This window comes from Erithacus rubecula (assembly GCF_903797595.1).
Source record: "Erithacus rubecula genome assembly, chromosome: 20".
In the NCBI taxonomy this organism is placed as follows: domain Eukaryota; kingdom Metazoa; phylum Chordata; class Aves; order Passeriformes; family Muscicapidae; genus Erithacus; species Erithacus rubecula.
In genome coordinates this window covers 5664096-5677892 of record NC_136672.1, presented here as the reverse complement: position 1 = coordinate 5677892, position 13797 = coordinate 5664096, and the positions used below count along the sequence as shown (strand labels likewise).

Here is a 13797-nt window from a genome sequence, read left to right as displayed (position 1 = left end):
CAGCAGGGACCAGTGGCTCTGGCTGGTCTGACACTGATGTTCCCCCTGCCAGCAGCCTTTCTCTGAGCTGGGTAGAGCAGGGGAAGCTGCAATTTCCCTGCCCTCAGAGAGGATCCAACACTGCTCCAGCATCTCCCCTTGGGTCAATCCTTCTCCTCACCACCCTGGGAGTCTTTCCAAGCCCATCTGACCCTGCAAAGGCCTGGTTCTATTTTTGCCATTGATCTGGTAAAGATAAAATCTTTCTCTAGAAACCTTACCTTTCCTAAAACAAAAGCCTCATTATTCTGTGGCTCCCACAGTTGAAATTAAGTCAGAAAAGAGACGCAAGCAGTGCAGACGTCAGTCCTGCTTCCAGCTCCACACATTGTTTGGGCCCAAGCTGCTGAGCACACACGGGGCAGAAAACACTTTTAATCACTCAATCTGTTCCCAGGGGGCACACTGGGTTTCCTCCTACGTGCTCTTGATGGTTCCTGCTCCCAGGTTCCCAGGAATGGGTGCACTGGGTCAAGCAGGACACACTTTGAACTACTCTGTTCTTCTGGTCAGCTGTTGTAGGGGCACATGATGGCCAAAGGGATTCAGGATGGGTGTCAGGAGAATCCCCCAACATCTCAAGCAGCTCATACAGACAATAATCCCAAATCAACCACTCCAGGGTGGTGGGTCAGCTGGAACCACAACACCCAACCACACTCCTGTGAGGATAAACCAAAATATTCTGGGGATGGCAGAGGCTCCACAAGGATCCCTGGCTAACCTGAGGTGTCTCCAGGCTGCAAGCACAGGGATGACAGGGGCTTCCAACCAAGGACTGAATTATTTTTCTGCTCTACAGCCACAACCACGTATCTTGGGAGAAGTACTAGATTGAGAAAGAGCTAGTGAGCACCAGCTATACACCAAAAAAAAAGAGTTTATAAATATAGGGGGGTATACACAAATGCAAAGAAGAAAAAAAAAAAAAGAAGCCTAAAAATCCAAAGGCTAAGAAAACTCCCCTGCAAACCCTCTTGTGTGCTCAAGGATACCAGAAGGTATCAGCTCATGGTCAGTTCCTGTGCAAAAGGGTGTGCTCCAAGGCTGATGGAGAATCATCCAAATGTTCCTGGGCAACTCCTTGGCACATCCAGCCTCCCAGGTGTGTCACCCAAACCCTGGCACACCCCCAGAGCAGGCACTGCCACATCCTGAGTTCACAGATCCATGCCTTTCCCTGGGATTCCTCTGTGGCAGGTGATGCAGCTGAGTGCTGCTGGCTGCTCCATCACTGCCCCTTTCCCCAGAGCTGGGACACAGCTCTCACAGCCCAGTTAACAAGGGCATGCATTTCTAGATGGAGGGTTTGGTGGGAGGGGAGGACACCACAAACACAGAGTAGCCAAGTTACACACAGGGATCATGCTTGGCCCTTTGTGCACACATCCTTTTGTCAGATCCCTGCAGAAAAACACTGTTGGTGGCTCCATCTTCTGTGCCTGGAAGGAGGGAAGCTGAGGCACAGGAGCTGGATGAGCAGAGAGCCTGTCAGAGCAGAGAACAAGGCTGGGCCCCAAGGCCATCAGCAGCACCTTGGTGGCTGCTGCTGCCAGAGCATCCTTATGGAGCAGAGATCCATCCCCATCAAGGGATGGGGAGCCAGGACAGAGATGTGCCTCAGGGTGACTGTTTAAATGCAGGCACTGCAAATGAAGAGCTGCAGGGAAGCAAAGGGCTGCCCTGGGGTGCTCCAGGTCCTGCCAGGGCAGCCCAGATTCACCCACTTTGGTATAAAATCCACCTTGGCCTCCCAGGGATTTGAGCACCTGCTGTGCTGCTGAGTTTGGTGGAACTCTGAACCCCACAAATAAAAATCACTCCCCAGGGGTTTGAAGGGTTAAGAGCTCAGCACAGTGTCACAAGTGCTGAGACACTGTGTGAGTGTCAAAAAGGTCTCAATTCAGACCCTGGCCTGAGGGACACAGGGCCAGCAAGGGAGAGCAGCAAGAGGGCAGAGATGAAGAGCAGATCAGAAATCATTGCTCAGAAAAGAGCAGGGAAAGCCACAGTCCGGGTCAGGCCTCAGGTATTATTCCCACCCCTACCTGGGTTTTGCATCCTCTCCTCTGCTTCCTAATTATCTGTTATTGGAGGGTGAGATTTGTTTTATTAGTGAAAAAAAAACCGAAACAAACCAGCATTTATCTGGGTGATTAGCTGTGAGGTGTGTCGAGGACAGGAGAAATCCAAGTTAATTATTATCTGTCAGTGCAGTGGATGGAAAGTGGATGGATTGGGAAGGTCACAAGGCTGGGGATGAGGGATGGGATTGCAGCTCAAGGTGCCTGGGAGCAGGATCAGTTCCAGCAGTGTGCTGAGCACCAAGTCAGCATCTGGTGGCACAGGAGACACTTCCCGGTGGTCCTTAGCAGAGGAGGAGCTCAGCGCTGGCAGGAGGACAAAGCCAGCAGGAAGATGGAGACACTCAAGTGTAGGCAGCCGTACCCCCAGACCCACCAGAGGAGTCAGAGCTGGGCAGTGCAGCCCAGCTCCCCTCAGCCAGGCTGGATGAAGCCCTTTGCAGCCCCCGGAGGCTCTGGCTGCCCGGGGAGGCGCCAGCAGCAGCTTATCGGGGCAAGGAAGGGCGTGGCAGATGTGAGAGCCCCGCGTTCCTCAGGTGGCCCTTGGGCAAACACAGCCCTGGGCACGGAGCTCCTTCCTGCCGGGGCTGTGTACAGACTGCCGGCCCAGCCTGGCTGCTATCGCTGCCCAGTGCCAGATAGCACCGTTTATAAGCACACTGCTGATAGCAGAGGGGCAAACATCACTCCTAACCCTCGGCAGCTCTGCCCCAGGCTCGGAGTGAAGGCAGCTTCTCCAGGGCAGCATTTCTGCCATCGATCCACTGAGCTGGGCTCACCTCTCCTTTCCTGCATGCTTGACCTAGTTAAACTCGTGTCAATACATTCCAGTAAAACAGCTGCTCTTCTTCAAATCAAGGACCAAATAAGGATTAACCCATCTCTCAGGGCTTTAAAACTCCTCTGGGTTCAATTTCAGCTCCAAAGCTAAGATAGGGCAAGTCAGGCTAGGAGAGATGCCTCATCTTTGGAACAGATACCCAGTCCCATTGACAAAACTACTGAAGCACAGCAGGCACCAGCATTTTATTTCAGACCCATCTTTGAAGGAAAAACCTCCAATTTCAGCCAAACTTTAGGATAGATTTGGACTCGTTGCCTCCATTTCCCACTTTTGTATGGCCACCCAAATTTAGGATCATAGCACTGAAAAGGAGCAGGTTTGTTAATGTCTTGCACAGAAATACTTGGCTTTGGCCAACAAGGAGACCATCAAATGGCTCTTGGGGTACCCCAGTTCCCTGCTGACCTCTGGAAGAGAGTCTGGAAAAGAGCCAGACCCCTGAAAGAGCTCAGTTGCTCTCAGGGGATGTGAAAACATGAAAGCAAGGAGCAAGGACATGCAAGCAGGCTGATGCTTTGGGGGAAGGCAGAACAAATCCAGCCATGGGTATTCATGGACACCTGCCCAGACTGGAGCAGCTGGGTTCCACCACAGCAGTGCAAGGGGTTGGTTAGACATTAAACATGACCCTGTTGCTGGCAGACACCAAACAGTGGCTGCAGCAGCCCACAGCAGGTGTGTGTGTCTCAGCCAGGAGGAATGGGCCCCTTTCAGCCTTGTTTTCCATCCCTTTCGTCACATCCCCACACACGATAACCTGTGCTTCCCCCAACCACTCCTACCCCTAATCAGTTTCTTGGGAATTATTTCGTGGCTCTGAACTCCCAGCTCATGCATTTGCCAGCTGTAAGGACCTCATGGCTTGGAGGTTCATCCCAGGACACACTAATAAGTCCTCTCCTTCCAAGGAGAGGTCCATCCTTTCCTGATGGACCCTCTAAACTCACCAACTCAGAAATGCTGAATCCCTCTTGCCAGCCACAAAACCTGAGACGTCAGCTCACCACAGAGTCCCAAGCCAGAATCAGTTTGCCCTGCAAAAGGACAGGGATCAAGAACAGCACAGCTTGGACCTAAAGCATCCCTGACCACACGTGGCCAAGACTGTGGGGTTGGAATACGTGGGTCCCACTCTGAATTCAGTATTAGTAGGTTGTAGTTATCACCCTCAAAAACAGCACCTTTCTGCCCAAAAGGCATCAAACTGGTGTCACCCCTGCACCAGTGCAGGGATACACTGAGAGCTTTACCTTTTGGGTAAGATTTGTGATTTTTTTGGATAAAAGCAAAAAGAAATGGTACATATGAGAAAAAAAACCAATAAATCTTAGGATCCACCGAAAAACAAGGGAGTGGGGAATTTACGTGAATTTTGGCCAAGGCAGTGTAGGTAAGCACTCCCAGCACAAGCCTGTGCCAGGAGATTAGCTCTACACCTGCCTGAGCCATGGCACAAATTAGTCACCACCGTTTGTGGTTTCACCAGTTGGCACATCCTGCGCCAAGCCCGTTGGCGTGAGGCAACCCAGCAGCTGCATGAAAGAGCTGCTCCCCATTGGCTGCCTGTGGCAGGGCTGAGAGCTTCCCACTGAGTAATTAATGTAATGACAATAATAGACACAAAGTAAACAAGGAGGAAAGAAAATAAATCAATGGGGTGGGAGCAGAGGCTGCATTTAGTGAGGAGCAGCCCTGACGGCTCCTGTCTGCACCCCGGGCTGCCGGAGCCTCCCTGGTGGCATCGCAGCCACAGGCTTGGGACCAGCTGCATCCAAGGCTGTGCCAGCTCCTCGGGCAGCAGGCAGGTAAGGGCTGTGCTTGGCTGCTCCCCCAGCACAGCTATGGGGTCAAGGGCTTGGGGTTCCCTCTGTGTGCAGCCCTGTCCGGGCATTTGGGTACCTCCTGGTGCAGCCTGAGTGGGATTCCTGCTGATTGAACTTCCTTTTGAACAGAGGAGTTATGGCTCTAGAAGAGAGGAGGGAGTTTGCCCCTCTGTTATCAATTTAGGAGAATTTTAGAGAAAAATGTGGGACATTTTAGGATCAATCTCCACCAAGAGAAGTGCCAAGGAACTCAGGGCTTGGGGGTTCATCCTGGGACACATAAATTAATCTTCTCTTTCTGTGGAAAGGTCTATCCTCTCCTATTGGACCTTCTAAACTCACCAACTTAGAGAGAAATGCTGAATCCCTCCTGCCAGCCACAAAACCCAGGGGATCAGCTCACCTCAGAGTCCCAGGGGCAAGGACAGACAGAGAACCTCTGTGCACATTCAAAAGAAAAGGGAAACATTAAATTTCAATCCCTTCTCAAACAATTTCTCCCTAAGACTACCTATCACAGAATGCTTAAGGTTCCCCCCCACTCTCAAACACATCTCAGGAGGTTTTTTTTTCACTCCAGCCACCCTTCACTACAACCAGAGTCATGCCCTGGAATTGAAAGCATCTTTTACATGTACCAAATCTATAAGGGGCTGATCTTGCCTGATTTCTTTATGTGCAAGATTTCCCTCTCAAGACCAATATAGTCCTACCAAGATTTTATCAAAAGATGGATGGAAAATCACCCAGACTGAGTGTTTACCTGGGCAAATCCCCAATCCCTCCAGCTCCTCTGTGCCAGTGTCCTCACAGACTTGTGCTACAAGAGGAAAAAGAAAGAAAAACTGGTACTAATTGTTTCCCAGTCTCAGCCCACATGGGTGGGAGTTTGGACCTTCTCCCAGCAGCTTATTCCAAATTTTACAGACCCTTTGTTTGTTCTCTCCAACTCTGCCACAATTTGTGTGACCATTCAAGGCGCTTGTAGCTCTCAAGAGCCCAAAAACAAAAGGAACAGATTGGACCCATCAACTGAAAATCAAACAGCTCTGAATTTCAGAGCAGGTCTGAGCATGCTCTGCATTTCCACTTAATCCTTACAGCAACAAAGGGAAAGGAAAAAACCTGAATGCAGGGCTGGAAAAGGTGTGAAAGGTGAGGTGAGAATGGTTTGTACTGGTGGGGCAGGGCAGAGACATCAAACACCCACTTTAATGCTAGTGTCTCTGGTTTTGGCAGAAGAGCCTTTCCCCAGTGCCCTGCAATGGCTCTGTCCACTGGGAAATTTTTAATGCCTAACCTGAGCTGAAAAACAATCTCCTTTTCCCCTACATCCAGCTTTCAGGAGCAGCTGCAAAGCAAGGAAGGGAGGTCACCACACAAATGGCCTTCACAGCAGAGCACACAACCTCCCATCTCAGCACATCCCCCCGTTAAACCTCCCCTCTTTTCAATGCAGCCACCCCAGGCAGATGAGCCATGTCTGACAAGAAAGACTCCAGGCCGTGCCATCACTGCAAGAGCAAGTCAGCATCATCCCCAGCAGACAGCTCCAAGGTGCACTATGAGAAGCTCTGGCTGTACCGACACTGCTCCTCGCTGCAGCAGCGGCACCGGCAGGCTCAGAAGGCTGGGCAGCTCTTCTCGGGGCTGCTGGCCATGAACGTGGTGTTTCTGGGCAGTGCCTTCATCAGCAGCATGATCTTCAACAAGGTGGCCATCACTCTGGCAGATGTCTGGATCCTGCTCTCCATCCTCAAGGTGCTGTGCCTGTTCTGGATTATTTACTACCTGCTGGGCACCAGCCGGCAGCCGCACGCCGTGCTCTACCGCGACTCCCACGCCGGAGCCATCTGGATTAGGGGTAAATTCTGCTTTTATTTATTCTCTCACGCCTTCTTCCAAAGACTTGGAAGGCAAAGATATTCTACCCCTGTCACTAGAAGAGCTAGAAGCCATAGGATATGCAGTTAGGGTATTGGGATCTCCCAGCTCCTGTCAGGCTGGTGGGAGCAGTGGGTGCCACAGAGAGGAACCACAGGAAAGGCTGAAATGCTCTTCAGCCTCCAGTCAAACTTTGCCTTCTGGTCCCTTCACAAAGAGAAATCCAGGTATAACCCTTCTCCAGGACAGCAGCTGAGCACCATAGGAAAGGGTTTAGGCAGGAGCACTTTGAAAAGTGAGAATCACTGTGTTTATCCTCCAAGAGCACCAGTGGCTCTATGTCACCATCATCCTTGTTTAACATCGGCACAGCCTAGTTGCCAGGGAAGGATTCTTACCCATTGAATCACATCCCAGTGACACCCAGGCTTTCCTGAGAGATTTTCCCTTCAGTATTTGCCCCACTTTGAGAAGTTACCCTTCTCCCAGCAGCCCTGCCTCTATCATGGAATTTTTAATTAGCACTGTCTTATTAACTAAGCACAGAGAAGCAATTGAAGGAAGTTGCAAGGTACTTGAGTACCTAAAGCTGCAGAGACAGGTCCAAGGAAAGGGGAGAAACAATCAAAGGGTCCCAACTTCTGCAGATGGGGCTGTTACAAGCCTTAGCAGACCTGTGGTCATCTCAGGTTTCCTCCACAAGGCAGAAAGCATCACCCACCATAAACTTACCCCCATCATAACAGATTGTACGGAAAAGCCAAAAATCCCCATCCCCATGGTATCCAAGCCCAAGAAAATACCTTGCATTTTCCTAACACTTTTAACCAATCAAAGCACACAACCAGGTCCAGGAATAAGTCTCTCCTTTGTCCTCTTCTAAAATAATGAGAATTCCAGGAGAAAGACTGCCAGCTCCACATAAATCCAAGAAGCACAAGGCCTCCTGTCCCCAGCCAAGCTCAGATACTCCACAGACACCTCTGTGTTTATTGACTGGTCCTTTGCTGTTTGTCCAGGGTCAGTGCTGCTGTTTGGCAGTTGCAGCATCCTCCTGAATGTGTTTCAGATTGGCTACAGCACAATCCTCGTCCACTGCAAATCCAGAGTGGAAATTGTGTTCCCCAGCATTGGAATCCTTTTTATTTGCACCCAGGTACTGCACATAACCCTTCTGGAAGCTTGTTTATCCTCTCTGTCCCATTCCTGGGAGCCCCAGGGTTGGGGGGAAGCTGGGAGACGTGGGAAAGTGAATGAGCATGGGGCATTCTCCTGAGCATTGAAAGCATTAGAGCATCACACACCATTTCAAATGCAACCTGCACTCCCCATGCACCACATTGAGAGACAGGGGAGAAAGATTTAAAAATTACTCTAGAAATACCTGACATAGCATAGGGTCCAGATGAATTTGCTTTGAAGCAAAGTAAGAGAAGAGGAAATTTCAGGTTTTGCCAGAGATGCTTTTGCACCAGTCTGAGCCTCAGCCCCTCTTTGTATTTGCCAGTGCATCCGCCCAACAAAATCCTTTGCACACAAAGATATCTCGCACCATTTTCACCACGTTATTCAACACCAGCCCTCTTCTTTACAGACCCAAAGCCATATTTGAAAAGTAAACTCATTCCCACCTCAGCAGCAAATAGCCACATGAACAGGACAGAACACAGAGCTCCAGGAAGTCCATTCAGTGCAGTTACACATAAATGCTGCCCTTACCCAAGGATGCCAGCACCTGCCTCAGCACTGGGGTGCAGGTGCACACGTGTCCCTGCAGCCTTGCACAGAGGCAGGTTTGCTCCTGCTTGGACCTGTACCTTCTTGCCTACCTGTCCCTTTCCACCCTGTGTGCAGCCAGCTGCCAAATTCACCCTGCTCATGCTGTTATTGTTCTCCACTTGCAGGCTTACTTTCTGTGGCATCACTCTAAGGACTGCATTCAAGTCCAGCACAATTTCACCAGGTAAAAAATGAGTATAAAAAATGCCTCTACTGCTGTAAAGGAACTTTTCCTTTCTGACTGTGTTGTCCATTATGATTCCTGCTAAAACTGTTCATCTGATCCTACACAGACCTTATATTTTGGGTCACACAAGAAACAAACTATTAGTTGTTTAGACCCATCCTCCCTCCACTGACCTGGGCTCATAAGCTCAGTTTTCCTTTGTGCCTTGGAGTGCTGCAAAGCTTGTTCCTTCCTCCCAAACATCTTCCTGCTGCCTGTCTCAGGGACCAGCTCCCAGACTGGAGGATGGGGGAGGCAACTGGGAATGTGCTCAGCTATGTTTGTGCAAAGCCACACCCCACGGACCTCAGAGTGGTCACACACTCCCCACGTGCGCTCAAATCTGTGCATGGGCCAGCGAGAGGGGAAGGACACTGGCCATGAACCATCTCCAAACACTGCACAAGTCCTGTGTCTCCTCCCAGGTGTGGGCTGATGCTGACCATAGCCACCAACCTGCTCCTGTGGCTCCTGGCCGTGACCAACGACACCCTGCACATCGAGATCGAGTCGCAGCTGCGCGAGGTGGAGCGGCGGTTCGCAGGCAAGGCTCCTTCTCACACCCCTGCTGCTTTAGCCTGACTTCTAGGGAATAACATTTCACAGAACCACAGAATATCCTGAGCTGGAAGGGACCCACAAGCCCAGTTCTTGGCTCTGTACAAGGCCATCCCCAAGTACTCCAGCTTGTGCCCCAGTATTGTGCAAACACTTTGTGAACTCAGGCTTGGTGCTGGTGCACTTCTCTGGGGAGCTTCTGGGTCTCATTCAGATATCTGCAGTTCCCCCAAATGCTGCAACTTCCCTATTATTGGTGGTTGTCTCAAGGAAATGGGCTGCAAAGGGAAAACATCTTTGCCTGGAGGGAGGGGATCTGCTATGAAACCCTGAAACTGAGGGCTAGGAAAGGAAAAGCCAGCATAAATTAGCATTTTTGCTCACTGTTTCCTATTAACTGCAAGCACAAGATTGCCAGACTAGAAGAGGCTCGTGTAATTGCAGTGATCTTCTTTCTGAGGATATAAAGAAACAAAGGAGAATCTAATATTCCAGGGGTAGAAATAGAGAAGGCTTTCTTGTGAAGGAAAAGGAGTCTCTCATCCAGCACCTATGGTGTTGATCATAGGTAGGAAGAGACATGAGCTAAACTGTGTTATTCTGAATCCTCATATCCTTTAAGGTCTGAGCAGTAGCTATTTAATTTCCAGCCGATCCCTGTTGTGCCTACACATAAGAAACTCCCAAAGACAACCATGACATCTAGGCCATCTCCCTCCTAATTGTCACCTTCCTCTTCTCATGCTCCAGGCAACGACACTGCCTTGTGCACATGCCCAAACATGACCATCTGCAAAGTCTTCCAGAAGGGCTACATCCTGCTGTACCCCTTCAACACCGAGTACTGCCTGGTCTGCTGCTCCGTGCTCTACGTCATGTGGAAGAACGTGGGGAGGCGCATCAGCCACCACCACATCCCGCACACCAAGCCCAAATTCAAGCTCCAGGGCGTGGTCTTTGGGCCACTGCTGGGCACCAGTGCTGTAATCATCGGAGCCTGTGTCTTCATGATGTACCAGATCCAGGCCACCAGCCTGGTCCCCAGCCGCCAGGTCTTTGTGATCTATTATTCCTACTACATTGTGCTCCTGCCCGTGATGAGCGTGGGCGCCGTGATCGGGACAATCATCCACGCCTTGGAGAAGAAGGAGCTGGACACGCTCAAGAACCCAACCCGCAGCCTGGACGTGGTGCTGCTGATGGGAGCAGCCCTCGGCCAAATTGGCATGTCCTACTTCTCCATTGTGGCCCTGGTGGCCACTGACCCCAGGGACCTGCTGAACAGCCTTGCCCTCTCCTACTCGGTCCTCATCATCTTTCAGAACATCACCCAAAATGTTTTTGTCATCGACGGGCTCCACCGGCGGCGCGTTGGAGCAGAAACTGAGGCCAAACATGCTGGAGACTCTGGGCAGCACACAGTGACTGCAGAGCTGCCTGGGGAAGAGGAGACCACGCTGAGCAGCAAACAGGGGCACAGCCAGACACCTCCTGGCAAGGAGGAAGACACTAAAGAGGAGCAGAATGGTGAAGCCTATGGCCAGAGACGAGTGAGCGTGCTGGAGCTGGGGCAGGAGATCAGGAAAGCTTCCCTGTCCTACATCCATACCTACTCTAACCTGAGCTGGAAGAGAAGAGTGTTGAGGGAGATCTCATTCTTCTTGGTTTTGTGCAACATCATAGTAAGTATTGTGCTCTCTGCTCTCTCACAGCTCTAGCTTAGCCACAGTGTCCTGTGACACAGATGTGATCTCTTGGTCTTTCTCTTATATTCCAGGCAAAAAACCTTTGCCCACCACATTTCAACCTACTGGTGAGGCAAGTCAAGACCGGTTTTGCTGTCAATACCCCTCCCTCATAATTGGAAAGTCTCTCTTTTACCTTTAGAGTCAAGTATTACAGGGTTTCATGGGTGCAGGGAAGAGACAATAAATAGCTAATAAATCCTTACTTGCCAAGATTTTAGCCTCTGAAAAAAACCTCATTAGGCTCATTAAAGGTGTTTCATGAGAAACGTGAAAGAAAATGTGAGACTGCAGCACTAAGTGTCTGTAAACATGAGTCTCCAGGCATGAAACTCACTCAATAAAGTACACTGTGGTCTGGGATGTTGAATGAATGCTGCAGCCGTAATCGAGTGAAAACACATTGCCCAGGGAAATAGTGAAACTCTGTAGAAGGATGAAGCAGGCTGGGGCAGAATGGGACTGTCATTAGGTTTCCAGGGATTCAACAGGATTTTAATTACAGCAAGGAGTTAATAGCATAACTATGGGATTTTCCTTCTCCTCCCTGGCAAGGAGACTGCTGTGATGCTCCTGAAATATTCCTACAACCACTTGAGCCAGTGCTGAGATTAAGGTGCAGGTAAAGGGCATTTTATCATCTTCTAACTTGTGTTTCTTTCCCTCACATCTCTCCAGCTGTGGGTCATGCCCACATTTGGGGCTCACCCCATCTTTGAGAACGGAATGGAAAGGTCATTTTATGGCTACTCCACCTGGTTTGTGATCGTGAACTTCGGGCTCCCCTTGGGTGTGTTTTACCGCATGCACTCGGTCGGGGGACTCCTGGAGATCTATGTGACAGCCTGAGCCACCTGGGCCCCACCCCAGGGGCTGGGGACAATCAGTGATGCTGAACAAAGATGCAGCAAGCAGCAGATATGCATGTGGAAGCTTCTAAGATTTTTTCACCCTCCAGCTTCTGCTTGGACTTGTCCTTGTACAACATCACCATGAATTTCAGAAAAGGTTCTTTCATATTATCCTCTTCCACCATAAAGAATAGACTCAAAACCCATAAACAAACTGTTACTGCTCTCAGGAATCATGCATGCAGTCAGCAGTCTGCCAGTGGATGCTGTTTGGCAGCAAGTGGGACCTTACTGACTCCTACTGAGATTTTCCAGATAAAAGAATGCAAAGGGAGCCTCCAGCAAAAGCAACGAAGACTGCCCTGCACCAATACAGAAAATCAAAAGCAATCAAAAAATAAAAGCTATAACATGACCTTGCCTTACTGAGAATAAACACTACTTCTTCCTACAGGCATTCCCAGAGCCTCAAGTGGGAGTCACTAGGGAAGCTCTGTGGGTGATTTTTACTCATCACAGATGGATGTTATCAGTGGTGTGGACTAGCCAAGGTCCCATCCTTGCACACAGGGCTAGTTCAAGAGCAAGCCACTGCCACATCCACTGTGAATCTCTCCCACACCAACACTTTGGGCCTTGCTGCTGCCTTGCACATCCACAAACCTTTCTCGAGGTCACCATGCACAAAGGAAGGCAGCTGCAGTGAGGTGTCTGATCAAAGACCCAGCAGGATGTGTTCCATAGAGATGCCTGCTTTGAAAGCATGTGAGAGAGCAAGGGGCTTGTGACTGTGGGTCCCAAACCCAGAGATGATGAATGGAAATAAAGAGATTGAATTTTCATGTGTGTCTTGTGAAATCTTTGGGTCTGCTCTGTACTCAATGAACTCAAAGCCAACTCACTCAAATTGCTCTTGCATTCAGAGGTTGTATGGGGTCCTGAGCACTGGCATAGAGAAAAAACTTCCTGCCCATAGCAGATGAGCTTTATGGTCTCTCCTAATCCAAACCATTCTGGGATTCTATGAGATTTAAGAGCAGGCCTGCTCTATAATCAATCAAAATCTGCCATGACCCGTGCCCAAGCATGGCACAAAAGGCATTCTCATTATTGCCTCTGTTCCTCTGTAAATCAATCCCAGGATCAGTGTGGGTTTAGGATTAGAGCCTATTTATGGGGGTTTTTTTGGCATTTCCTCATAAAGCAAACTCCCCCAAGACAGTAACAGTGAGGATTCAGCATTCAGTCAGTGATAGCACCTTTCTGTAAAACTCTAAGGGAGACTGACTGCATGAGTATGAACTTTGCCCAATAAATGTTTGTATTTGGGCCCATGTCAACAGAAATATGTCATGAGAAATAACAGCTGGATAAATTAGGCTGTAATAAAGTTAATTATTATTCTCATGTCAGTGTTTGTCCCATGGGATCCACAGGACATACATGCTAAGGCCTGACCTCAAACCTTCTTCCTAGTGATTGACAGCCTGGGGACAAGGAAAGATTGCTCTTCATGGACAAACCATGACCTGGATTTTACCCAGTTTAATGGATAAAACACTGGTTTAAGTTACTGAGCTCTAACACAGCAGGTGACTTTGGAATGAACACTGAATACATGACTGAAGGCATGACCAGCATGGACAGGAATGAAGCCCACCAGCTCCAACTCTCACCTACAGCCACCACAGATCAGATAAATAGTCAAGGTCCTCTATGTCATTTCCTAACAGCCCCCAGGGCCAGGGTGCCTGTTTTACAGGTCTCAATTGCACAAAGGTTTTAGCACATGGTTCAGTAACTCAGGAGACTGGATCGTGTTCTGTGATAGAAATAGCCAAACCCACACAATTTAGACTCATTTCCCAGAGTCAAATTTTCATTTCTGATTATAAAAAAAATTACCACTGCAGAGGAAGCATGGTCCCCTAGTGGCACAAATCACCTCAACATAAGACAAACAA

At 49.5% G+C, this 13797-nt stretch overlaps 1 protein-coding gene across 1 annotated transcript; it reads left to right on the top strand.

Moving 5' to 3' along the window:
* Positions 1–6237: 6237 nt before the first annotated feature.
* On the top strand, positions 6238–13730 carry OTOP3 (otopetrin 3). Its single transcript, XM_079323120.1, has 6 exons — positions 6238–6654; positions 7694–7830; positions 8579–8637; positions 9105–9223; positions 9988–10919; positions 11661–13730. The coding sequence occupies exons 1-6, from the start codon at positions 6270–6272 to the stop codon at positions 11829–11831; spliced, it is 1803 nt and encodes a 600-aa protein (XP_079179246.1). The 5' UTR covers positions 6238–6269; the 3' UTR covers positions 11832–13730.
* The last annotated feature ends 67 nt before the right edge of the window (positions 13731–13797 follow it).

What these genes read in the sequence shown, in the direction of transcription:
- OTOP3 (XM_079323120.1), top strand. Translation starts at nt 6,270, where the DNA reads ATGTCTGACAAGAAAGACTCCAGGCCGTGCCATCACTGCAAGAGCAAG. An exon ending in TCCTTTTTATTTGCACCCAG is followed by an intron (nt 7,831 to 8,578) that starts GTACTGCACATA and finishes CTCCACTTGCAG; the next exon opens with GCTTACTTTCTGTGGCATCA. An exon ending in GTCCAGCACAATTTCACCAG is followed by an intron (nt 8,638 to 9,104) that starts GTAAAAAATGAG and finishes GTCTCCTCCCAG; the next exon opens with GTGTGGGCTGATGCTGACCA.